The sequence below is a fragment of the Euleptes europaea genome, chromosome 7, assembly GCF_029931775.1.
Source record: "Euleptes europaea isolate rEulEur1 chromosome 7, rEulEur1.hap1, whole genome shotgun sequence".
NCBI lineage: Eukaryota > Metazoa > Chordata > Lepidosauria > Squamata > Sphaerodactylidae > Euleptes > Euleptes europaea.
The window spans coordinates 37,268,981-37,295,757 of record NC_079318.1 but is presented as its reverse complement, the minus strand read 5'-3'; the positions used below and the strand labels follow the sequence as shown (position 1 = coordinate 37,295,757).

At 45.9% G+C, this 26,777-nt stretch overlaps 1 protein-coding gene across 1 annotated transcript; it reads left to right on the top strand.

Moving 5' to 3' along the window:
- Positions 1-216: 216 nt before the first annotated feature.
- On the top strand, positions 217-26,572 carry CCDC167 (coiled-coil domain containing 167). The gene is made up of 4 exons (XM_056853279.1): positions 217-257; positions 14,720-14,814; positions 18,061-18,113; positions 26,465-26,572. Exons 1-4 carry the CDS (start codon positions 219-221, stop codon positions 26,566-26,568), a joined length of 291 nt encoding a protein of 96 aa, XP_056709257.1. The 5' UTR covers positions 217-218; the 3' UTR covers positions 26,569-26,572.
- Positions 26,573-26,777: the final 205 nt, after the last annotated feature.

Here is a 26,777-nt window from a genome sequence, read left to right as displayed (position 1 = left end):
AGCCACGCCCCTTCCGAACTAGACTGTTCGGCCCCTATCAAACATGGCGTTGTGGGAGGATGCTGTGCCCCTGACAAAGATGGCCGCGGCAGTTTTCCAGAGCCTCACTTTCCTTAAGACACGTCGCCAGCCCGCGCCAGAACGGAGGGGAGGGGAGGGGGGGGGGAGAAGAGAGAGTCTGTGCGCATGCGCTCGCGTATGCAACGTGGAGGGAGAAAATGCCTAAGCAGCCGGAGTCTTTCAGCGTGGCTCAGGAGGTGAGGTGTGTGGCGTGTTGCTAGGCAACCGCAGACTGGGGGAGGGCGAAGGAGGAGGTCAAAGACGAGAGAGGCGGAAGCAATGGGAAACGAGTGAATTAGGGTGGGTGGGGTGCGGCTGAGGGAGGCTCAGCAGTGGGATAGAGAGGGAAGCAATGGAAGATTAAATAACTCGGGACTAGGGTTGCCAGGTCCCTCTTCGCCGCCGTTGGGAGGTTTTGGGGGCGGAGCCTGAGGAGGGCGGGGTTTGGGGAGGGGAGGGACTTCAATGCCATCAAGTCCAATTGCCAAAGCGGCCGTTTTTTCCAGGTGATCTGATCTCTATCGGCTGCAGATCAGTTGTAAAAGCAGGAAATCTCCAGCTATTACCTGGACCTCCAATTACCAATATTACCAATAGCAGCAGCACGCTGGCTCACAATAAAGGATACATTTACTTGACGCACAATTCTTTGCAATTTTCTAACATGCTTCCTATATAATTCACAGTGGGTAGCCGTGTTAGTCTGTCTGCAGTAGAAAAGGGCAAGAGTCCAGTAGCACCTTCAAGACTAACAAAAATATTTTCTGGCAGGGTATGTATCTGAAGAAGTGAGCTGTGGCTCACGAAAGCTCATACCCTGCCAGAAAATATTTTTGTTAGTCTTGAAGGTGCTACTGGACTCTTGCCCTTTTCTACTACTGGTATCTGAAGAAGTGAGCTGTGGCTCACGAAAGCTCATACCCTGCCAGAAAATATTTTTGTTAATTTTTAAGGTGCTACTGGACTCTTGCCCTTTTCTACTAATGCTTCCTATATGTACATTCCTATTTACATATTGGAAGCATATGTTAGAAAATTGCAAAGAATTGTGTGTCAAGTAAATGTATTCTTTATTGTGAGCCTGTGTGCTGTTGTTATTGGTAACTATGTTGTTTTCAGCACAGGTTATTTTGTTATTTGAGATTACCTGGAGGTTGGCATCCCTACTTGCTGGATATTAAAATTTGAGTCCAGAGACGCATTGATGACCAACAGTTCCCCCCCCCCAGGGTATAAGCATTTGTGAGTCAAACCACACTGTCAGAAGGAACTGCAGTGCATTGTAATACTTCATTTATACCCCATTGTTCTCCCCAGTGGGGGACCAAAGTAACATGCATCATTAAAGTTGTCAACCTCCATGTACTAGCTGGAGATCTACTGGTATTTCAAGTGATTTCCACTGATAAGAGATCAATTCACCTGGAGAAAATGGCCACTTTGGCAATTGGACTTTATAGCATTGAAGTCCCTCCCCAACCCCCCTCCTCAGGCTCCGCCCCCAGACTGCCTGCTGGTGGTGAAGAGGGACTGGCAACCCTATACATCATTCCTCTGTCCTCCATTTGAACTTTTGAAGTGGGTAGGGCTGCCAGCTCAGGGTTGGGAAATACCTGGAGATTTTTGGGGCGGAGCCTGAGGAGGGCAGGGTTAGGGGAGCAGGTGTGGTGTAGTGGTTAAGAACGGCGGGCTCTAATCTGGTGAACCAGGTTGGTGACCTTGGGCTAGTCACAGCTCTCTTAGAGCACTCTCAGCCCCACCTACCTCACAAGGGTGTCTGTTGTGGGGAGGGGAAGGGAAAGGTGATTGTGTGTGTTGTGTGCCATCAGGTGGTTTCTGACTTTTAAAAACCCTGTGAACTAATAACCTCCAAAAGAGCCTATCATGGACTGCCTTGCTCAAGTCTTGCAAACTGAACAGCTGTGTTGAGTCAATCTGTCTCATGTGGAGTCTTCCTCTTTTCCTGCTTCCTTCAACTTTTCCTAGCATTGTTGTCTTTTCATGATGTGACCAAAGTATGATAGTTTCAGTTTAGTCATTTTAGTTTATAGTGAGAATTCATGCTTGATTTGTTCTAGAACCCACTTATTTGTCTTTTTGGCAGTCCATGCTATCGGTAAAACCACATTTCAAGTAAATCAAGTTTTCTTCCTGTCAGTTTTTTCATTGTCCAACTTATGCATCCATACATAGTAATGGGGAATACCATATCTTAATTGGTCTCTACTGACACTTCTTACACTGGAGGTATACTGACCCTGAATATGGAAGTTTCCTTTAATTTGTGGCAAGGAATTGTGTATTCTGTGTCTTAAAAACAACTTCCTTCTGTCTGTTCTGATCATATTGCCGGCAACATTAGGACTGCATTCCTGTGCACATAGTTGGTGGTATGAACTCAGTGGGGCTTGCTTCTACTTGAACATTCGTAGGGCCAGGCTGAAAAGGTTAGCCATCCTTGTTTTTCTGCTTATGACTTTCCTGTGCAGGTTATGTCCTGCATGTCTTTGGCTATCAGCACTAAAGAGGAATTGTGGGGAACATCTTTTATAGAGGAAGGGACTGTTTGGCAAAGAAAAACTCATGACAATATCACTCTTGTCAGGCGGCCAGGCTGCATCTCCTGTGAACTACCAGCTATGCTTTCATGTTGATTTCTCAAATTTGTGGTAGTGAAGATGGGACACCAATATTATCTAAAGATTGATGCACTGTTTCCTGTAAGAACTGAATACACTAAAGGAGCACATCTGGTCCCGGAAAGAAGCCCAATGGCCATTTGCATGTTGGAGAAGATAGGTGTGAAGAAGGCCATATCTTTGTGGGAGATGCTTAATATGGAGAAAGTCTCCTGTTTAAATTCTTGGGGTCTCTGGCTGAGAAGAAAATGTTTGGCCTACAAATTCAGGAAGCTGCTGCTAGTCAGAGTAGATAGTCATGGGCTAGATGGGCCAGATTTAACTGGTTCATATATCTATAGGAGTTGAGTAGCGAGGTTATGCCATGGTGACTAAAGAGAATCTCCACTTCCAGAAGCAGTAAACCTTTGAATACCAGGACTAGGAGGCAGCATCAGGAGAGAGCCTTGACCTCTCTGCACTGTTAGCCCTCCAGGGCAACTGGTTGGCCACTACGTGAAGCAAGATGCTGGAATAGGGTAGAGCTTTTACAGCCTGCTGTGGTCTTATTAACTGTAAGGCCTCTGATACTGTGATAGCTTACATGTTTCTGTGGTCTCATTGTGGAACATTAGCTCTACTTCCCATATACTGGAACTAGCTTGCTGAATTATTTGTGTAGCAGTTGGGTGAGATTCCTTCTGGCAACCTCATGTGATAGCCAATGGGAAAAGAGTAGTGTTTAGGAAGAAGCTTGTCTCTGTCCTTGCAACCATCGGTGTCTCCAAGGGAAGAAGAAGAGTTGGTTTTTATGTGCCGACTTGCTCTACCACTTAAGGAAGAATTAAACCGGCTTACAATCACCTTCCCCTCCCCACAACAGAAACCCTGTGAGGTAGGTGCAGCTGAGAGAGCTCTAAGAGAATGTGACTAGCCCAAGGTCACCCAGCTGGCTTCATGTGGAGGAGTGGGGAAACCAACCCGGTTCACCAGATTAGCGTCCGCCACTCATGTGGACTGGGAAATCAAACCTGGTTGTCCAGGTTAGAGTCCACCGCTCCAAACCATTGCTCTTAACCACTACACCACAAGTCCATTTCTTACTTGAGGAGTGGTAGTATTACACATTGGGAGGGTTATCTAGTATAATGATTTCTTAGGTATCCAATTGGATTTGTCCCATCATTGAAACAAACCTGTCCCTATTAAAAGGTAAAGGTCCCCTGTGCAAGCACCGGGCCATTCCTGACCCATGGGGTGATGTCACATCTTGACTTTTCCTAGGCAGATTTTGTTTGCGGGGTGGTTTGCCAGTGCCTTCCCCAGTCATCTTCCCTTTACCCCCAGCAAGCCAGGTACTCATTTTACCGACCTCGGAAGAATGGAAGGCTGAGCCAACCTTGAGCCGGCTACCTGAAACCAACTTCCGTTGGGATTGAAGTCAGGTCGTGAGCAGAGCTTTTTGCAGTACTGCAGTTTACCACTCTGCACCATGGGGCTCTTAGATGAATATAGATGAATTAGATGAATATAATTGTTCCATATTTGCAGTCCATGTGGTCCTGGAAGTTTTCAACCTCTAAGCTTGTAACATATTCCTTCTCTGTACCTTGGCCCCTTGGCTTTGATTTCACCTGTGTTCTCTGGCTAATGAGATAAAATGCTACATATGTCTGGGTGATGAAAAAAATTGCATATTCCTAGGGGCCAGCATTTGTTCTTAGGAGCCAGAGTTAATATAAAAATCAATGCTTGGGTGACAAACCACCTGGGACCTTTCCAGAATCCATATGCACTACCATTGTTTTTCCACATTGCTTGGCTTATTTAGCACTGTCTGCTTCCCTTTCCAGGATATAGAGGCTGGATGAAAGAGAGCTTTTGGAGTGTGTTGGTTCTGCTTCTGCCACGTTTCTGTTCCCTTCTCCATTTCCCACTTTATATATTTACCTACTACCCAAGAGTCATTCACAAATGTGTTTTTTCCTTGTGTTGCAGTCTTCTGGCATCTGCAGTTATTTTGATCTTATTAAAATTCCCCGGGCTCAGAGGCAATGATGTGTTGATTTAATCAAAAATATCGGCTAGTCTGAACAGTGCAACAAAATGTTCACAAGTGGGAAATCCTGGAGTAGAAGATCTCGAGCTCCAATATCATAAGTGCTGCAGCCTGTCCAACAGCAGCTTTAGCACTGGGTAGCAAACACCTTCTGTCTTTGCCTGGAGATCTGCCTGGGGTAATGCTGTGGACTGAACTGCTTCCTTCCTTTTCTGCAGTATTTTACACAAACCTTGGCTGAAATTTCTAGATTAGCTAGCCTCATAGAGTGGCATAGTTCATATATACAAGCAATTTTATTGAAAAAATCTCAGTTGTTACAAGGAGAATCTGTTTTAATGGAGGGCTCTTAAGGTGTGGTGTCTACTCCAAAAGCAGGACAAACTCAAATAACCAAATCCCTATGAATTATAAGGTAATGAAACATTAGCAGGATTTATGGCGATAATCAAATGTGCGTGGCAGTACATAGACAATTCTACCCTACTCGCTCAATATATGACTGGTCTAATTTTTAATCAGTTACTCTAGTGGGCACAGAGAACAAGAAAGATGAAAAAGTCTTTAGGAGGAGCGCAGGGGCCGGCGCCCTGCCCCGTGTGCCAGTGCCCATGCCCCTTGCAAGACTGGTTCAGACACCGGCATCAGGCCTCTCATGTTGCCCTCGCTGCACTGCTGTGGCAGCGCACCCCTGGGACGCCAGCTCAGCCTCCTGCCGGTGTCCTGACAAGTGCGCTTTCTTCCCAGGGGGTGTTCCTGGGGGGATTCAGGGGAGGAGCTGCCTTTAGGTGGCCTCTTAAGCCCTTTCAGGCCTTTGCCCTCATGTCGATTTATGCCACCTTTTTAGGTGGCGTATCCCCGTGGAACCCTATGGAGCAGTTCCATGGGGCTCGAGGGTGAGGGCATCATTTTGGCTTCGGTGGCGGGGGGGAATCCTCCTTTGGAGGTGGTGTGGCGGTGCCGCCTCCTGCCACCAGCTCAGCCCTCCCCCTCAGGAATGGGCTGTTATTACACTGTTTTCTATTTGTGTACAGTAGATCGTAGAAGCTTTCTAGTTACTCAGTACTGTTTGTGTAGAAGAATGGCATGGCATCTAAATTTTTTTTGGCTATATACAGACCAAGGTGAGTTGTTAAAGCAAATACTGTAAATGCTTAAGACAGGTACCAACTAAATGGCAAAATGATTTGCAGTTCAAACATATGTTATATGCTGATCCATGGGAAGTAGCAGGTTATTGCCGTGTAGTTGAACGTTAGCTGCCATTCCAGATTTATTCTCTGCAATTCAAGCACACCAACAGCAGCTGGTTCATTTACTTATTTTGCAGAGCTTCTTACCACTTCATAGCAAGAACTTTCCAAACAGTTCCCATCAACCATCACAACATTAATATAAACAGGAATAAAATCTTCATAAGTCAAAATCAGAAGCAGCAAAGCAAAAATGAACAGCGTAGCATTCCAGCTCATCTCATTTAACCTGGATTAAGGATCTGACTACGAGAGGGAAGGTGGCATGGTATAGCCTGATCTCATCAGATCTTGGAAGCTAAGCAGGGCCGGTGCGTGGAAGGTGGACTACCAAGGAAGATTCTGCAGAGGAAGATAATGACACACCACTTCTGCTTCTCAGTTGTCTTGAAAGCCCCTTGCTGGGGTCACCATAATTCGGCTGCAATTTGATGGCACTTTACACACACACACACACACACACACACACAAGGATCTGACTACCTGCCATCAAGTGCTTGGCAGAAAAGCTCTACTTGCCCCTGAAAGGAAGTGGGGCAGCCAAAACTCAGGGGAGAGAGTTGCACAGTGTTGTGGCAACCATTGAGAAGGCCCAGTGAATGTTACAGTATTGCCTATTAATGTATTAATAAATAGCTATTGAGAGAAAGTTAAGAAACACTTCTCAGCGACAGACAGTTGCTGCAGATGTATTCCTGTGTGTATTATCTGATCTCCAGAGTAGTGGGATTTCCCTTTTGTCACAAGGCTTAAACTAACGGTCTTAATTCAAATGGACACTGTGTGATTGCACACACACAGGTCTGGATCCGATGCTAATACTTAGAGTTAACCTTTTTTTTTATAACTGCTTATGATGCAGCGCAGAAGCCGTGATCTGTGCAGGTTAAAGAAGCTTTGGAGAAGAGCTGAAAATTACCGTGCTCCTTAAATTGAGTCCAACTAGAATAAGAAATGGGAAGTGACAGCATTCGTGAACAAGTCCTTAAAAATTAACGTCTGTAGCCAAGCAGGATTTTGAGGGGGGCGGCACGTGGGCCGTGTAGCACTGTGACCAAAAACACATTATTGTATTAAAATTCACTCACGGGACCAGAACCTGTGGTCGTTTTCTGCTCTAGTTAGCTCTGGCTAGTGTTCCACTGAAGATAAGCGCTCATTTCTGAGTCGAATGTTCCAATGAGAACAGACAGATTGAAAGCAAAAGAGCCTTGTACCCTAAGCAGGGATTCTTGGGTTGTGTCATAGCGAACCCCTCTGTGGGAATGTCTGCACCGGAGGCTTTCGCTGATGCCTGGCATGTGTGGCCCACATTCTTACTTCCCCTGTCTGAACGCTAACACAGCGTCTGCTTAGTCGAATCCACACTGATAGCCTACGCAAGTTCTCGTAGGCGTTTGGGAATTGGGACAATGGTGTTTCGGATTGTGCTGGGCTGGAAGGAGCCAGTTTCCCTGCCGTAAAAGTGTCTGGACAGAAATCCGGTAAATCATATATGCTATGACGCTTGTCTCCCGCTTGATAGTTCAAGATGACATATTGAAGAACAGTACATAACATTGTGCATAATGCTTCCACATTAATTGTCACCGTAGTTGTCAGTTCAGTATCCTCACATTCCTCCAGCCTTTGTTCTCATTGGCCCTCAGTACTGCCTTTCATCTTAAGAAGGTGGTGATTGGGTGAGATGCGCCGGCACTCTGCTTCTTGGCCCTCAGGTTGTACAACGGACCTAAATCTTCCTTCCTCAACCATCACGTTCTTGACAGATGTTTACTTTTCAAGGAGTCAAGCGACAGAAATCGTACAAGCCCCTAAGACGGCTTGTTCTTTCAGAAGAATATTTCTTTCTGGCCCTTTTTAAAAGGGACTAGGCGGCTTTAAATCTAGGCCGCTGCAAAAAAAAAGAACGGAATAACGCCGCCAGTCCCGTGACCGGTCTTTCAGCTACTCCTAGGAACTTTGCAGGTGGCCCTTTCATTCTGACACAACTCTCCCCACAAAAGTCAAAAGCGAGAGCTATATCTGTGAGGCAGAAGAGACAAGTGTGGTGGAATACGGGTTTCTCACTGGGGGGGAAACAAAGAGTGGATGAAGTCATCTCTGCATTTAATGGAGCCTCCAGCGTGGAGATGCGAGCGAAACATTCTGGCAAGGAAGCTGCTAGCGAAAGCTTGGCTTTGGGGCACGTTGCTGTGACTGGTATTGTTGGCACAGTCCAAAAGAGGGTTTAATGTACAATAGCTAGATAATTAGAGGAATTGATTGAGGGGTCAGCTCTGGTGGTCTCTTTATCAGGCTAAAATGCATATTGTCTACAAATAGCAAAGGCAGGTTGGCTAAAGTGCCCGTGAAAAACATGACAGTTGTTGCCGTCGCCTTCTGACTTGGCTTAGCCTCCCCATATAATTCTTGGATTGTCACAAGAATGTATGAATTTCAATGCAGTCGGGTAACCAGTGGCTGGGAAATGATGCTTCTGGCAAATGACAAGGGAGGAAGGCAGCTTAACAGGGAGGCAATTTAATCGGTCTCCTCCTCCCAAGCCCCACCGCTTGTGTTTGGCTCCGATCTGTTTTATGGGGGTCAGGAGATGTAAAACCTCATTATCTGGCTCCATTGGTGGTCCGTGCATGTGTGTTGTGGCCGAGCGCCAGGATTTTAATTAGGGAATTTGTAAAGACAGAGGGCGGATGCCGCTTCTTGAAAATTGCTTGTAGCCTTCTTGCAGGGAAGAATGCTTTTTTATTAATTCATTGCAAAAAACAACAACACATTAATATAAAAATCCCGCCAAAAATCTAGCCCACCTCAAACGTCTCTGTTTTTCAGACTTCCTCTTGGCCTCCTTGCCTGGAGACCCTAGGAATAAATGAGAACAGTAAGAAGCGTGTATGTCTCTTTGAATTGCAGCCTCTTACCCCCTAGCTGTGCCCCCCACCCCCGGGATCTGTGTTTTGGAAGTTCTTCAGACTGCACAGAAGTGAATCTAAATTTCAGTGGAAATTGGTGTTGTTCCTGGTAAATGCGTCTCCTGATAGAGGATGCTGCCGGCTTTACCATTTTTAGAAAGGATGAAAGCGCTTTCTGTTTTCAGAGCACACTGAACTAGAAGCTTGTGGGAAGACATCGATGGCATGGGGGTTATGGGGGCACCTCTTTTTGTTTCATTATGGTGCTGGATATTAAATACTCTCTAGGAAGCGTATGTTCGATGTGAGATGCTGAGAAATCCTCTGAGTTGCATTGGCTTTGTGACAGTCACCTCTGTTGAGGGTATACTAATGTTACATGAGGGGGTTCCTGCAGCAAGCATCTAAAGCGTGAATGACAGTCATGTGTCATTAAACACTGGTGGATGCTTGTCAGAAAGCCAGAGCCATCAGGCCTCCCTAGGGTGTGCACATGAGTATTCAAGGATGTGTACCTTGCTTTCACAGTTTATACATTTGCTGTGGGAAGCATTGATATAAAATTGGTGTCCTCACGGCAAACATGATTGTCTCAGTGGAGTCGGTCACATTCCTTAAAAATTTCCCACTTCTACAAATGCAAGGCCCATTCGCTAACTCAGATATCATTCTGTACTCTCAATACTTCCCTCTCCCATGTTTCCAAACCCCCCTGGCCAAATACCTTGTCTTTATTTGGTCCCCAAGCCATTTGAGTTAGGAGGGAAATGAAAGTGACCTGTCCTTTCGGTTCAGTTAGCAGATTTCCCCACCCCCACCCCCAAAAAAGTGCCTGGAATTGCTAGTGAATCTGAATTTAGGGGACGTGTCTTCCTGACCCCGAAGTGAGTGAAAGCAACACTTTTGTAGCCTAGCCCTGCCTCAAAGCGGTGGCCATTTCAGATGCCTGAGGGGACGGTTGCTGGTGATTGGTAATGGTCTGCTTTCCGTATATGTCTCCTGTGTGCCCCATTTGGGGGCTGGCTTATAATCTGCCTTTGGCTGCCATCCTGCACTCACTTAGGGCGAAAACACATGGTCGCTTTAGCCTCCTGGCTGAAACAGGGAATAAAGGAGGCTAAAGCGACCATGCGTTTTTGCCCTTAGTGAATTCAGCAGGGTTTATTTCTAAGTATTGTTCATGTCCCATTCATTCGTGGGCTGAGGTTGCCACGAAGGTATCTTGTACAAAAAGTTATATCACAATTATTCTCCTTTTCCTTTGCCTTTCCTCTCCTTGTTTCACAGTATTCTACTCTGACACAGTATTCTACTCACAGTATTCTACTCTATTCAACAAGTAAATAAATTGTGCCACTCACAGCCAGAGAGAGCCACTGAGGTGTGGTGGTTAAGAGCAGCAGACTCTAATCTGGAGAACCAGATTTGATTCCCTGCTCCTCCACATGAGTGACAGACTCTAATCTAGAGAACTGGGTTGGTTTCGCCATTCCTCCACATGCAGCCTGCTGGGTGACCTTGGGCTAGCCACAGTTCTCTCAGAACTCTCTCAGCCTCGCAGGGTGCCTGCTCTAGGGGGAAGAAGGTAATTGTAAGCCAATTTGAGACTCCTTTCAGTAGAGAAAAGCAGGACATAAAAACCAACTCTTCTGCTTCTTCCAGTAGAAGAGCGTATGTACATACATAAGTGCCATCAAGTTGCAACCAACTTTTAGTGACCACAGCAAGGCGCTTTCAAGACAAGTGAGAAGCATAGGTGGTTTGCCAGTGTGTTCCTCTGCAAAGTCTTAGGTGGTGGTCTCCCATACAAAATACCAACACTGCTTACCTTCCAGGATCTAATAAGATCAGGCTACACCATGCCACATTCATTCTGCTAATAGCAGAGATAGCTTTATAAGGAGATTAGACAGATTCATGGAGGACAGGTCCATCAAGGGCTACTAGCCATGGTGACTGAATGGAACCTCCACATTCAGAGGCAGTAGACCTCTGAACACTAGTGTCATGAGGCTGCATCATGGAAAGCCTTGGCCTCTCTACCCTGTCTGTTACATCTCCAAGGCAGCCAGTTGGCCGCTGTGAAACAAGATTCTGGGCTCCGTAGGCCACAGGTTTGATCCAGTGAGTCTGTTTGCAGACTGCCCTGGCAATTTGCTTGTCTTTTTTGTTTTTTAAGAGCATTCATTCCTTAATAATAGCAAATGATTGCCCATCTACAGCAACCTCAAATGTTCAGGTGCTTCAAGGAACACTCTGTGGAAAGCTGCCTCTGGGGAGCCTGTGGAAGTCTTACTGTTTCTCAAACTCTGTGTGGGTTTTTATGTGCACACTTAAGGCCCTTGGGAAGCTCTTCAGCAGTCTTGAGAGTTGAGTGCTAACTCTTGTCCAAGTGCCCTGAATCCTTTGCCCATTCCATTTCTCTCTGTCTCTCAAACATACATCTATTGTACTGTGAAGTTATATCAATTCTCAACTAATTAGTAGCTCTCAAATTCCACCGTTCAGGCTTCTCCCGCTCATGCACTCATAAATAAGGGAATTTTTATGAACGCAGCGTGTCACGTAACAGAACTTTGGGCGTGCTAAAAATCTGTACCTGCCCAAACTCCCTTTTCTGTCCCTGCCTGTGCTGCCTCACGAATCAGATATGACCAAAGTTGTACATAGATTTGAAACAGAGGGATCATGTCTGCAACTATATCCTTTTTACCAGATCTCATGCCAGGGGTCCTTTACGTACAGCCCCTGAGGCTGGAGTGAGGTTCTTCTTGAACTTTTAAGAGCTGCGTTGACCTTTTGCAAAACAAACAAAAAGCAAGCCTGCCAACCCCCCCAAACCAAAATCATATTCTTGTGGTACCTTAAAGTCTAACAGTACAGTAATAATGGGCGCTTCCACACATACCAAATAATGCACTTTAACGATCGTTTGCAAGTGGATTTTGCCATTTCACACAGTATCATCCAGCTGCAAAGTGGATTGAAAGTGCATTATAAGGCATGTGTGAAAGTGCCCAATATTTAGCATTTCTATAGCAAATTTCAAACATTTGATGCGCTCTGAGTACGTTGCGCCAGGAAGATAGATTGTGCCAGGAAGCCTTACAACAACCGTGCATGGTGTGCTGGCATTCTTTCTCACACAGTAACCTGCTGATACTGTCATAAACTGGCTACCTGCACCCTTCACATTGAAACCTGTGATTTAGTGTTTTCTCCCCCTCATGCCTTGCCTGTGGCAATACGGTGGTTGCTTTCCTTGAGCAAAATTTGAGAGTTACTAATTAGTTGAGAATTGAGTCATAAAGTGGTTAATCAGGGGATCAGTACAATTGATTTCCTGTATAATTATTGGAAGGAGTGCCCTTCCTTTTCACACACACACACCCTCCAGCGGGCAACTAGAATTCTCGCAGAAGTGGAGAGCATGGTAGGAAATGTCTCTGGATTCAGCATCACATCAGGCAAAAGGGAGAGCTGATCCAGAAGGACATTTTGGTCTTTCTCAGCCTGGCTTCTTCTTGTGTATAACATGGCATGCAGTAGAAAGGGAAATTGGAAGAGGAGTTAGTACTGATTGACAAGTTTTTCCTTAGCTTGTCAGTCAGGACGAGCTTCCCTTTCAGTTCCCCTGTGTGTGGGGAGGGGCCCTAGCTCAGCGGTGGAGAACTGGCTTTGCGTGCAGATAGTTCCAGGTTCAATCCCTGGCACTTCCAATTAAAAGGTGTCAGGCAACAAGGCTGGGAAAGATTGTGACCTTGGAGAGTTGCTGCCTGTCTGAATAGACATCACTGACCAGACTAGATGGACCATAGTCTGATAGCATGAAGTAGCTTTGTGCACGACCTGCAAAGGACACTTGCTTCTGTCTTGATACCTTTGTGCCCTTTTCCTGATGGATTTTCCCCTGGACTCCGAGCAAGCAGGGTTCCTTCCTCCATTCTTCCCCAAACTCAAAGTCACCTGCTCTCCTGTGCTTCACCTGTTCCTCTCCCTCTCTTCGCTTTACTAGAAAATAAATTAGCAGACTAATTAGATGACTGTCTTAAGCAGCCGGCGGTTCCTTCCTGCCGCAATTCCAGCTGAATACAAGATGATCACAGCAGTTAAAAGTATCCGCTTGGGACTCAGAATTGCCCAAGTTAATTTGCCTGCTCCACCTGGTCCAAGTCACTGGGGCACTTCCAAAGCCAGTTTTTGGAAGACAGGACTGCCAAAGAGGTGATGCGCGTCTTATGTCCTGGAGACATAAGTGCAAGATCTGTCTATCGGCATCCAAAAGTTGGCTCCAGCTGTGTTTTTGTCTGAGATGTGGAAGTGTGTGTTAAGAGTCTTCAAAGTGTTTTTTAAATCCATGGGAGTGTGCTCTTCTGTGGTCTTTTATGCATGGCTGTTTCACTCTCCGTTACCCTCTGACGACTTTGGGTCTTTGTGTTGATTATGCATGCTGTTTCCAACCATCAGAGGTCGCCTCGCTCTCCCCCTGCATTTCCCCACGCTTTGCCCGTGTTTTCAGAGACCTGTTTTATCTCAGATTTAAAAACACGGATAAAACGCAGGGAAACGCAGTGGGAGAGCGAGGTGACCTCTGACGGTCGGAAATGGCATGCATAATCAACACAAAGACCCGAAGTCATTGGAGGGGTGACAGCGAGGGAAACAGCCATGCGTGAAAGACCTGTGTTTAAAGTCATCTTTGTGGAGGGGGGAAGTGTATACACTCTCAGTTCTGCAGTGCTTTGTCAGTTTTGCTGGGAATACCCAGATTGAAAACACTGCCATTTGCTTCCCTTCTGGCCAACAAAGACTCTTTGCTCTGATCCAGCTCTTGCCATGCGCAACTGTGAGTAGCCACAGGTAGATGATTCACAGCTCGTCTGCATCAAATGATACGTGCATCCTGCTCAGTGGAGCCTGGCTGAGCTTCAGAGTGCAGACCCAGATTTGCATCTCCGTTAGCGGAGTGTGTTGAATCTGGTTGCATGTAGCTGAATTGGGGCATCTCTCTAGGTTAGGCACGATGGTGTACACAGCTGTGTACTATGAAGCAGCCACTAGTTTATTAAAAACTGCAGGTGGCATCTGATGCCAACTTCAAGTTGTTTTTTATAGGACACATGTAATTTGTCGTAATGCCTTTGTAAATATGCCCCTTGACACAGGGATTCCAGGAATACTTTACAAACAAGAATTCTTCTTTGTATGTGAGACATCTTTTCTCTGGCCCTTGTGCTATATTAGCCCATGCCTCTGTTTCCAGGACGACTATGGACCCACAACTACACAAATTCTTCAAACGGGTTGTGTGCATAAGCCCGAGCATTTCAGGTTTTGTTCATCCCATAAATAAATTGTGATTTGCTCAAGAATACTTCTTTGTATTTGAGATATCTGTTCTCTGGCCCTTGTGCTATACTGTCCCATGCCTCTGTTTCCAGGACGACTACGGACCCACAACTATGCAAATTCTTCAAGCGTGGTTGTGTGCATAAGCCTGAGCATTTCAGATTTTATTCATCCCATAAACAAATTATGATTTGCTCACGATGCCTGACTATAACCCCGGAGTCCCTCTCTAGAAGGAAGATGCTTTTACCTTTCTGGAATACTCTTGATATATTGCAAAGTACTCTGTATTAGATGGAAAGTACTCTCATGTTAGCGTCTCAAGCTCTCATTGGCAACCAGGGGTTTATTGGGGGGGGGCATAGAAATTAAACCTTGTCGGTCTTCAAAATTCCTTGTTTCCCCAAATAATAATGTTGAACATTTGGTGAAAAGGCATTTAGGGTATTTTTTTTGTATGTGTTTCAGATAGACAGACTGGAGGAGAAGCTGTCCCAGTGCAGAGAGACCTTGGAAGAAGTGGATTTTAAACTACGGAGAAAAGAACTGACTCCAGAGGGAAGGTACTGGTGGGAATTCCAAGAGTACATTCATTGCTTTGTGGAGCTTCAGACGTCTGTTGCTCATGCAAACCACTGGTGGGCAAGGTTAGAGACTGCCCCGGATAGAGCATAGTTGGTGAGTTTCCCAGGCTGCAGTTTGTTTTGAAAGGAGCTGGCCGTGAATGGGGGAAGCAGAAGAACAGCTAAACTTGAGTCTTGCCCTTCGCTACCGTGCAAACCCATACTGAGAGCCCTAATATGCATTTTTCACCGGTGCGTGTTGGACTATCCTGCTGCTGCTTTAGTTATTTTGTTCCCATTAACATTTGGAGATTGCTGATTAGTTAAATTTAAGTGCTTTTGTCCACTCCGCACAAAAGCAATTTCCCTCTCCTTTGTAACCTAGTGAATTACCTTTTATCTACTGATCTCTTGGTGCCTGGAAATGCCAAATTTTGCAGCATCCCTCTTTGTTGCCTCCATACATTACCATTAGTCTTAAGTCTATTTCTGTATATATCCAGCACCATAGCATGCTAATTGCTGAACAGAACGGAGCCTTGATTACTTATCGTGAAGGCTCCTTCTCTCCTGAGGCAAAGGGCATCTTGAGCAATGGTGCCAAGTCAGGTTTCAGGGAAGGAGTAGACATGGAGAAACGATACCCTGTATTCATTTCTGCATAATTTATTCTTGGCCTCCTACATGGGGGGGGGGGGAAGAGCTGTGTAGCCACCCAAGTCCTCCCAGGGAATCGTAAGCCCGACCCTCTGCCAGACAAATGCCCAATGGCTGGCAGTTTGCAGCAGAGAAGCGACTGGTGAAAAGGAGAGCTCTCAACCTTTCCCCATGCCTTCTGTGAGCGTCTGAACTATGGCTTAGCGCCTGTGGCTTGGTTCCTCCCACTCTTCTCTTAGGATGGAAAGAGAGGGACATGCGGTTACCACAGTTCCACATCCTGCTCCCTCTTTTGTTCTGAATATTAACAGAATGAACAAATGAATGGTTTTATTTGCATTTAGCCATAGGCCATTCCAAGCATGTCAAGGATACCACCGATACATAATAAAAGGAAATATTAGGTTAATAAAATTTTGGATTAATAATAAATATACATAATAAAACTATGCTAAATTGATGCATACAAAAACAACAACAACAAAATAGTAACTAAAAATTGTGGTGGTGTCCCAATCGGCCAATGGGACCAACTGACCATTAAAATCAACTTGAAGGATCAGTTCCCTTAGCAGCCATATTGGCCCTGAATATTAACAGAGAACGTTAAACACGCTGTCATTGCCCTTGCCTGAGTGCCTGTTGGCAGCAAGGACAGAGCAGTGCTGTGTAATGCCATGTCTCACACCTGGTATTAAACTCAGTGTTGCAAGGAGTAGGTGTGGGGAGATCCTTGGTGCAGCAACTTCATGTCTCTGGTAACATCCCTTCCACCTTCAGTGAACTGCAAGGGAGAGTGCTAGAGGCTTTGGTTTCCAGCTGAATTGGTTGGCTCCATCTCTTTCTAAACCCTAAGGCTTTCTCTTGTGTTACCGTTCCAAAGTTTCCCCCACCCACACAGTCGCGGTTCAGTACTGCTTTAAAATATTCTAAATTTGGCTTGCTCTAACACACTGATGTCTCCATTTCCTCTTCCTCTGAAGTACTTCTAAGAGTCTTTCTACTTTTGCTTTATCCAGTGCTAGTGCATCCCGCGCTCTTCCCTCAACTCGCTCCGCAGTCTGGTTTGGCTCCGTTTCCACCCTGGCTGCTGCTTTGCTCTCCAGGGAAACAACAAACCCTATTACGCTCACTGCCTTTCCCCGCTATCCCACAGTGCCTGCTTGGAACTGGCAGATAATTTGCTGGTGCATGTTTATTTCTAGCCACACGAAAGCTGTTATGTCCTCTGTGCAGTAATGGAGCCGTGGCTGCAGGTGCTGCTTTGGGGCAATTTGTTTTGTTCTTATGCTTATAAACTATGGATTAATTAATCATCTTGCACAGCTAACAGCACAGGCTTTGGGTTTGTTCTTCTCCTTGGAAAGCATAAGGGAGCAAAATACTGCAGCTGCTTCGCTAGATCTTCTACTGGAACAAGGCCCACTTCGCACCAAGAAGATGCAGCATTGGTGAAATGGGGGTGTGTGTTTCCGTTCATGGCTCGTGATGAATCACACATTCAATTCAGACCTTTCCTAGGTAGAAGTAACTTTTGTGTTTGAAATGTCATATTGTGTGAAGCGGCTCTGAGCCCAAGACACAGATTCTTAGACTCAAGAGCAAAGGGTAAGAATATCTCCTCAAGAGATCTCCAAATACCAATTCATGTGTTAATGAGAGTATATTATGAACCCACACACACACATCAAGAAGACAAAAGTAATGACTACAGGAGAATTACACAACTTTACGGTTGACAATAAGGAAATTGAAATGGTTGAAAACTTTCTATTCCTTGGCTCCATCATCAACCAAAAGAGAGACTGCAGCCAAGAAATCAGAAGGAGATTGAGACTGGGAAGGGCAGCCATCAAGGAGCTAGAAAAGATTCTGAAGTGTAAGGATGTGTCACTAGCCACCAAGATTAGGTTAATTCATGCCATTGTATTCCTTATTACTATGTATGGGTGTGAAAGCTGGACAATGAAGAAAGCTGACAGAAGAAAGTAGACTCCTTTGAAATGTGGTGTTGGAGGAGAGTGTTACGGATACCATGGACTGCCAAAAAAACAAATCAGTGGGTTATAGATCAAATCAAGCCTGAACTGACCCTAGAAGCTAAAATGACTAAACTGAGGCTATCGTATTTTGGTCTCATTATGAGAAGGCAAGAGTCACTAAAAAAGACAGTCATGCTAGGAAAAGTTGAGGGCAGCAGGAAAAGAGGAAGACCCAACAAGAGATGGATTGACTTAATAAAGGAAGCCACAGCCCTCAATTTGCAAGACCTGAGCAAGGCTGTCAAAGATAGAACATTTTGGAGGACGTTGATTCATAGGATTGCCATGAGTCGGAAGCGACTTGATGGCACTTAACACACAACACACACACTTGTTATAGAAGCCTCTGGAAGGGAGCATACTTAGGCCTAGGTCTCCCTAATAGCAGACAAAGTGGGAAAGCTATATCTGAATGGCACCGTTTCCGACTGCAGGAGTCTGTACCAGAGGGGACCACAAAGGCAGGGGTGGAGAGATGGAAAGATGCTTTCTGGAGTGTCTGCTCCCGCCCCCTGAGCATCTAACAGCCTTCCTTGCATCTTTGCAGAAAATCACTGGAGAAGGAGAAAAACCTGCTAGCAGCCGAAGCTGAAAACTACGGTAAGTGCGGGAAGGCAGTTACCAGAGATACTGCTGTGCCTCAGGGTGCACCCTAAAATCAGTCACAAGGAAGCAAGGGGGTATAAATCTGAAACCGTTCATTCATCTGGTCTTGAGTTGGGAGATGGCAGTTTTTTAATAGACAAACCCTAAACAGAGTTTTACCGCACACCTGGTGGTTTGGGCCATAGAAGGTTGAACTGTTCCGCAGCAAGAGCACACACCCTTTGCAATAACTTTCAAACTGTATACAATTCCACTCAGATAATGTAGCTTGAACGGAGGCTACTTCAAAAAAGGGGTGGGTGGGAGACAAACATTCAATATTTTAACCCAGTGAAGTAAAATGGGAGTGAGGCGTAACAGGTAAGTAGAAATAGAGCACGTCAGTCATAGAAAGGGACAGAAGTGATCCTTTTGTGTTTGTTTCAGAGCGTAGCCATGTTGGTCCGCAGTAGAACAGCTAGATTCAAATCCAACAGCACCTTAGAGACGGACAAGATTTTTGCGGTCTGAGCATTTGAAAGTAAAAGCTCCCTTTGTCAGATGCTTGAGTGTTGACGTGGTTGGACGGTTTAGAAAACGTGCTGAGCATCCTTTACCAGCCTTACAGCGCAAACGGAATAGGTCATTATTACCATCCCAGTGCTATGACTGGGTGCTGAGGCTAAGTGATGCTCCTTTAAGGTCAGCTACTAAATGCGGGAGCCGATAGGAGCTTTGCAGCAGGTGCGTCTTTCCCCCCAGACCCTTCTCTGGACCAGGCTGTTTCACTGATCCAGAATAAGCGGGGGCTATAAAAATCTGATGCAATCAACCCTATTTGCATGGGATAAAACCATACTTCCTGTCTCTTTAGCGATACTTTATTATATGCCACAATATGCTTTTAATTCCAAGATTTGCTGAAAGTTTAGAAGGAAGAGGGAATTCTCTTTTAATCAAGGCCATTCACCCTTTTTGAGAAGACTGCCTGTACATCTCCTCCACTGTGCCCTGTTAATCTCAGGGAAAGACCGTCTTACATTGCCTTGTACTAAACAGGAATGCAGAACAACCTGTCAAATTTCCATACTTCGCTTGTCCATCAAAAGGGGGCTGATTGTTCAGTAATTGGGGGCTGGGGGCTGTTTTGTACGTGATACATTTCCGTAGGCCTTGATCTGGTATAAAGTCAAGATTCTGAAGAAGAAGAAGAAGCAATTTTACAAACACTAGTCTTACAAGTTTTGGGTGCCCCCTGGTGAGAAAAATGAGATGCTTACAGTCATGGTAGCTGTGTGTCAAAACAAACACTAAAGTGTGACATAAAATAGCCTCTAGATAAGAAAAATTCCCCTTGACATCGTAATGTTTTGTCTTATGAGAGCTGGAGAGGAATGGATGTGCGTCAGGGAAGTAATTTGGATAGACCTTTTGGTGGAGATGGCTCCAACCATTGATTTAGCAAGCAAGAGAAGCTGCTTGTGAACTCTGGGTACATGCCTGGTCTAGCATTTTGAGGTCTGAGATATACTCGGCAGAGCTGAAGATCATGGCCCTAAAACATCTTTCCTCTTCTTGCCCCTCCCCCTATTTTTTCATACCACAACTAGCCTGATGAAATGTACAGCACTTGAAAGCTTGCACGCAGTTTTGTGTCATTTTGGCTGGTCCTAAGGAGTGGTATCACATGGCTTTTCTTTTGGCGCTTGGGCGGTAAAATTTCAATTAATAATTAGCTGAAGACAGCAGCAAGTAGCACCGTGGCAAAGTTTGATGCAGCCTAATTGTGAGAAACAGAGAGTCCCAGATATCAAAACCAAATGTCTTTCCCCGTATAGTTAGTATCCATAGTGGAGGAAATGGTATCTTCACAGCACTCAATATTCCATGATTGCACCAGCAATTGCTGGGAATGCTTGTAGTTGCGCCAAGAGCAGTGCATTACTTCCTTTTCATTGACTTTGCCTGGTTATATTGTGAGCCCTCCTTGCTTTCATACTTTATTCTTTTAAAGTGTAATAAAGGGGAGGGGGGGAATCCTGGTGCAAACCCTGCAAGGATAATTTTTTTCTTTCCCGCTATCTGCCCAGCTTTTCTGCAAAGCTTATTTTTTGCTTAGTTCTATACAGTGCACAAATGCTGTTAGACAAAAGGAGCAAAGACTTTTCTCTCATTACTCCTCTCCCCCATGGACACAGTACTGCACCACTGGTCCCGTTTGAGCTAGTGCTACCTTTATGCTCGCTTCTTACCTGTTGTCTCAAAAAACACTGAAAGTTACTGGATCAGCAGACTACCTCTTGGCTATTTAAGTTGTGCTGCCACCTGCTGGTAATTCTTCAACATCCCACTCCGGTTTCCTTTCTCTGGATTATAGAAAATAACTTCAGTGCGAGATCTCTTAGACCTATAAGGGGAGCTGTGATTTAGCCTGTCCTTTTCCTATGAATGACTTAGGGTAGCTAACATAGATATCCACAACAGTATCAATTTGCTCCTATTCTAACCCAGTATAGCTAAACAAATGATCTCCTAAACAGCTTTGTCTTATGCTGCTTCCTCAGGCTTAAGAGTGGGTGTCTTACTAACACATTAAGGAAGGCCATTGCACAACTGGCAAACCTTGTGATGGAGAAGTGGCAGATATTATGAGCCTGCAAAAGGGGATGGGCAGAAGGCCCTGACCAGAGGATCAGAACTGCCCCATGGGTTCATATTGGGAGAGACAGACCTCTGGACAATAATTTGCATCATCTGAAGTTTCTGGGTTGCCTTCGAGAGTAGTCCCATGAAGGACACATTTCAGTATTCTAGCTTCAAGGTCACTGTGGCATGGAGCAGCCAGGCCCATAAGAGGACCTGGAGCAGCCAGGCCCATAAGAGGCTAGTCACCCTCGATAAAATTGGGGGTGGGGGGTAGCCACCACACACTTATTTTTCAAACAAGAGGACTAGGTCTAACAAAACACCCAAACGCTTAACTGAATCCAACAAAGGTAACCCTATCGAGGCTAAGCAGCAAAATGTTATTCAGACTATTCCCCTCCAACCAGGACCACATCTGACTTAACTGAATTCTACTTGGTTTTTTTCTGTTACTTGACCAGAGCTGGCAGATAGCTGCTGAGGGCTTCATTAAAGGGATGTATAGTTGGGTGTCATCAGCATAGTGTCGGTGTCCTAATGCCGAGCAGTCGGCTAATCTCATTCAGTGGTCGTACAACTCATGAAGCATGGGTGATAACGCTGAACCCTGCACGCTAAATTCCATTCCATTGACTCAGAATCTCCCGATCACAACCTTTTTTAACACGGTCCGCTAATAAACCATTGAAGCTCTTTGCCCTTAGTCCCCACACCGTACTGTTAAGTGCACCCGTAAAACTGGGCAATCAGCTGTGTCAAAGGCAGCTGAGAGCCTGCAGACTTAATAGGGAGGCACTCCTTTTTACACGTCTGCAAGCGGAGGTCAGCCGTCAGAGCAACCCAAGGCTTTATGGGCTCCAAAGCCTGATAGATAAAGAGCCAAGGATAGACAAGTTGTCCAGAAAACCCTGGAGCTGCTCTGATGGCAGAATCAGGCTTGCCTCTTGTGTGAAAGGGCCCTGGATGGAAATTCCCCTACCGCAGCCAATGTATTTAATTTACTGCGTTTTTTGGCTGCCTTCATACAAATATATTCAAAGCATTTAAAGATCAATTTAGCATTGTGAAGTTCTTCCAGATATGTAACCTCAAATAATTCCCTGCCCACCTGATCTTGGGTATTATAAACAGCCAGTATTCAGGGTTCGGGTCGTAGTGGGGATGGGGTGGGGAGGAGAAGGAGTTGGTTTTTATATGCCGACTTTCTCTACCACTTAAGGGAGACTCAAACCGGCTTACAATCGCCTTCCCTTCCCCACAACAGACTGGAGGTAGGTGAGGCTGAGAGAGCTGTAACAGAGCTGTGACTTGCCCAAGGTCACCCAGCTGGCTTCGTGTGTAGGACTGGGGAAACAAAAGTTCACCCGATTAGCCTCCGTCGCTCATGTGGAGGAGGGGGAATCAAACCCAGTTCTCAAAGATCAGAGTCCACCGCTCCAAACCACCGCTCTTAACCACTACACCACGCTGGCTGAATGAAAGTGTCACAGCAGCACAGCAGTGAAAAATGCAAACACTATGCTGGGGATTATTAGGAAAAGGATTGAAAATAAAACAGCCAATATTACAATACACCTGTACAGCTCCATAGTGCAATCTCAGGTGGAATGCTGTGTGCAGTCCTGGACACTGTATCTCAAAATGGACATTGCAGAGCTGGAAAAAGTACAGAAGAGGGTACCCAAGGAGTTGAAGCCCCTTTCCTATGAGGAAAGGCTGAAGCGTCTGGGACTTCTCAGTTTAGAAAAGAGACGTCTAAGGAGGGATTCGATAGACATTTATCAAATCATGCGGGAAGAGAAAGTGGACAGAGTGAACTTTTTCTCCCCTATCCCGAAATAATCAAGATCATCCAGTGAAGCTGATGGGCAGTAGATTCAGGGCGGACAAAAAGAAGTACTTCTTTACAAGATGAGTGATTAAAATGTGAAATTTGCTGCCCATGGATGAAGTGACGGGCACGAGCATAGACAGCTGTAAAAGGGGATCAGGCACATTCATAAAGGATAGTTGCAGAGGGTGGCCACGTTGGTTGGCAGCTGAAGAGCAAGATTCAAGTCCAGTAGCGCCTTAGAGACCAACAAAATTTTCGAATATAAGCTTTCAAGAGTCAAAGCTCCCTTGATGAGATGAAGTAGAAATAGAGATCTGAGTCCTTATGTCACAGTCAGAAGACGGGAGGGATGTTGCAAAGAAAGGGGCCAGGATGCAAAGGTACAACATAGAATGTATTCTGCTTGATCAGAGCAGGAGAGCAATGCTTAGGGGCGTGTGTAACATTGGAAGATGAAGAAGTGAATGAACCTGAGAGGGTATGGTATTGTTAGGTCCTGTGATTGCGTTGTCAGAGTGAGTATGGGGACAGAGTTGGTGTTTTGCAGGCCCTGGTCCCAGGCTCTGTGTCTGTGTTAGGAAGGGGATTGTTGTGAGTGAGAAGTATTTTAAGATTAGGATCAGATCTGTGGCCGGGAAAAGGTTTGCCTCCCAATGCCTGTGAGGAGTATTATTATCTAGCATGGGTTGCAGGTCATTAAGGATGCGTTAAACTGTTTTGAGCTGTATGTGACCACTAATGATGTTCTGTTGTTTCGTTTGGGCCTGTCTTGTAGCAGGTTATCCCTTGGTGACATTCTGATTTTGTTGATTTGTTTTCTTACTACATCCAGTTGGTGTTGTACTTCCAAAAATGTCTATGGTAGATCCTGCAGGTGAGAGTTTGCCAGAGGAGTCAGAACAGATGTGGCTGTAGAGCAGCACTTGGCGGTAGACAGTGAATCATTTGGTGTGTTTAGGATGGTGACTGGAGGTGACAAGATATGTTCAGCAATCAGTAGGTTTCCAGTATAAGGTGGTTTTTATTCTTGCATTACGTATTTGTACAGTGGTGTCTAGAAAATATACTTCTTGCACGGATTAATTCATGTTCAGGTTGATGATAGGGTGGAAGCTGCTGAGGGCCTGATGAAAATTCTCCAGCGCTTCTGTCCCAGGAGTCCCGACGATAAAATTGGCTTCAATAAATCTCAAGTACAAGAGGGGTGTTAATAGATGGGAGCTGAGGAAGCACTGCTCCGGGTCAGCCATGAAAACGTTGGCGAACTGTGATGCCGTTGACCTGAAGGAATAAGTCATCACCAAATCTGAAGTAGTTGCGGGAGAGGACAAAATGGCAGCGCTTGGTAGCGAGGTGAGCTGTGGTGTTGTCGAGATGATATTCCTGATGGCTTGTAGTTTATCTTTTTTGGGGGGGAGGGGGGTTGTTGGTATATAGACCCAACAGCTGTGATGGCCAGAACAGTGTTACCTGGAAGACTGCCAACAGACTGTATTTTTCTCAGGAAGCCTGTGGCGTGACGCACATTGCTGGGAGCAGTGATGGCATAGGGTCTGAGAATGAAGGATAGGTCTAACAGTGGAGACTAAAGGGAACCTCCACCTTCAGGAACCTCCACTGGTATCTGAATACCAGTGCCAGGAGGCAACAACAGGGAACGCCTTTGTCCTCTATGCCCTGCTGTTGGCCCTCCAGCAGGGGTTGCCTTACGTTCTTACGCTTCACCTTGTCACAGCAGCATTATGGTTGTGATGAGCTACCATCCAGCCAAGGGGTAGGGTTGCCAGCCTCCAAGTGGTGGCTGGAGATCTCCCGCTATGACAACAGATCTCCAGCCGATAAGAGATCTGTTCGCCTGGAGGAAATGGCCGCTTAGGCCATTGGGCTCTGCGGCATTGAAGTCCCTCCCCAAACCCCGCCTTCCTCAGGCTCCGCCCCAAAAATCTCCAGCTAATTCCCGAGCTGGAGTACTGTTGTCCGTGCTTTAAAACAGTGGGCCCATTCTCTGTAAAGCGGCCTCCCTCGGGGAGCTAGCAAACGCAAAGGGACAGCTGTCTGAGCCATCTTATTGTCACCAGCAGCTTCCCCTTAAAACTGGCTCCTCTGGCAGCCTCACGCTGGGCTGCGCTCTGACCTCTGCCACCACCGCGCATGGCAACAATGATCCTATTGTCAAGTGTGCCGTCCTCACAGCCTAACCTCTACCGAGCAGTACAAAAAGCAGTGAAATTGTCTCCGAGTAGCCTTGTTGGCTGTATAGCGAGAACAGCAGCAGGCTGCGTAGCCTTTGAATGAAGTGAGACTGCGTTGGTTTGGTTTTTTACATTTCAGTCCCCACCCTGCCTTCAAGGGATTTAGGGTAGAATACATACGGAGATTCCGTGTGATGCTCACAACTCCCCTGTGAGGTAGGTTACACTGAAAGACCGCAACAAGCCCTAGGGACACCTCCCACACACCGTTTAGTTTGTGACTTAGATTATGACACAGGCACGGACAGGCTTTGTCAAATAAGCAGGAAACACCGCAGCCGCTTCTGAATATGTAGCAAGAGATTGCTGCTCTCTCCAAGGCATCTGAGCGAGGAAGCGGCGCAAATTAGCACAGCACACTCTAGGCTTTGCGATCAGTGAGGTCACTCGGCAAGGCACCGGCATCACATAACAATGCCTTTTGAACCAAGAGGTGTGCAGATAGGCGAGTTATTCAGATAATTGTGGCCAGGATAAAGAAGCAAGCTGCTGTCCTTTATCCAGCGTGGTGTAGTGGTAGAGCCAGCGTGGTATAGTGGTTAAGAAAGGTGGTTTGGAGCGGTGGAGTCTGATCTGGAGAACCGGGTTTGATTCCCTACTCCTCCACATGAGCAGCGGAGGCTAATCTGGTGACCTGGATTTGTTTCCCCACTCCTACACACAAAGCCAGCTGGGTGACCTTGGGCTAGTCACTCTCTCTCAGCCCCACCTACCTCACAGGGTGTCTGTTGTGGGAAGGGGAAGGTAAGGCGATGGTAAGCTGGTTTGATTCTTCCTTAAGTGGCAGAGAGAGTCGGCATATAAAAACTAACTCTTCTTCTTCAACAAGTAGGCCGATTTAGACTGTCGGTGTAAAAGGCATTTTCATGAGAATCTTCTGAAACGCTTGCAACCCCTTCTTACATGTATCTTACACTTGGCCATTTGGGATCCTGTCTGAACGAGTGTGCCATCACGCAACAAAGCAATCCTACCACCATGATCCTGTCCCGCTCACCATGTGGGTTAAATTAAAGCACATCATTGTGTTGGTGGGCAAAAGCCACCTTTCTTTCAATTCTGTTCCCCGCCTAAGAGCTAAACAGCAAACAGCCACAGGATGACTATGAAAATTACAGCAGCAAGGTAGGACTAATTGTATACAGAGACTTCGAGCTGCCTCTCCATAAAATGAAGATTTTTGTTCCCTCTTTGTAAAACCATATGGAAAGTTCAGCCAAGTGGAAAATGAAAACTCACACAGTGCTTTCTTTTATAACAAGGCCTCTGGGCTCTGACGTGACCTTCCTTCACACTGCTGACTAAACCTAGACTCTGCAGCCTAACCTTTTCTTCTTGAAGAAGTGATCGACCTGCAAGGCAGGGAGCAGACAAAGAGAAGGCAGGGGGGGCATGCACCCACAGTTGTAGGCAACACAGTCAAAGGACCAATACAAAGCTTATCTGTTGCCAAAAGCGGTGGAGGCCGCACAGAGGAAAATAAATCTGTAGCGGTCCAACAGCTGCTGCTTGAGAGATTTGTCTAAGATCCCAAATCTGAAGGATAAGAAGTTTTAAGCACAAGATTACCTTTAATTTTGAGGTTAAAAGAGTATCTCACTGTATTTTCCCTCTTCCTCCCAACCTTCTTTCAGAGAAAGAACTGAAAATGCTTCGTCAGGCAAATCGCAAGAACGCAGCACTCTCGGTAGCCCTTGTAGTTTTGGTGGTGGTGATTTACACCTGCTGGACTATGTGAGAGATTTCACAGATGCCTCCCAAAGGACTTGACTGCAGGAGCCTCCTTTGTTCTTCCTTGGCCTCTCTCAGGGGTGCGTTGCTCTCTCACCTTTCGCGATCTAGGCCATTCTCACCTTGGATACCTCGAGAAAGTTAATAAAGCAACAGCAGTCCTGGAGACAAGGCTCGTGTTTGATAGAAGCCCAAAGACAGTAATCTGAATAAGCT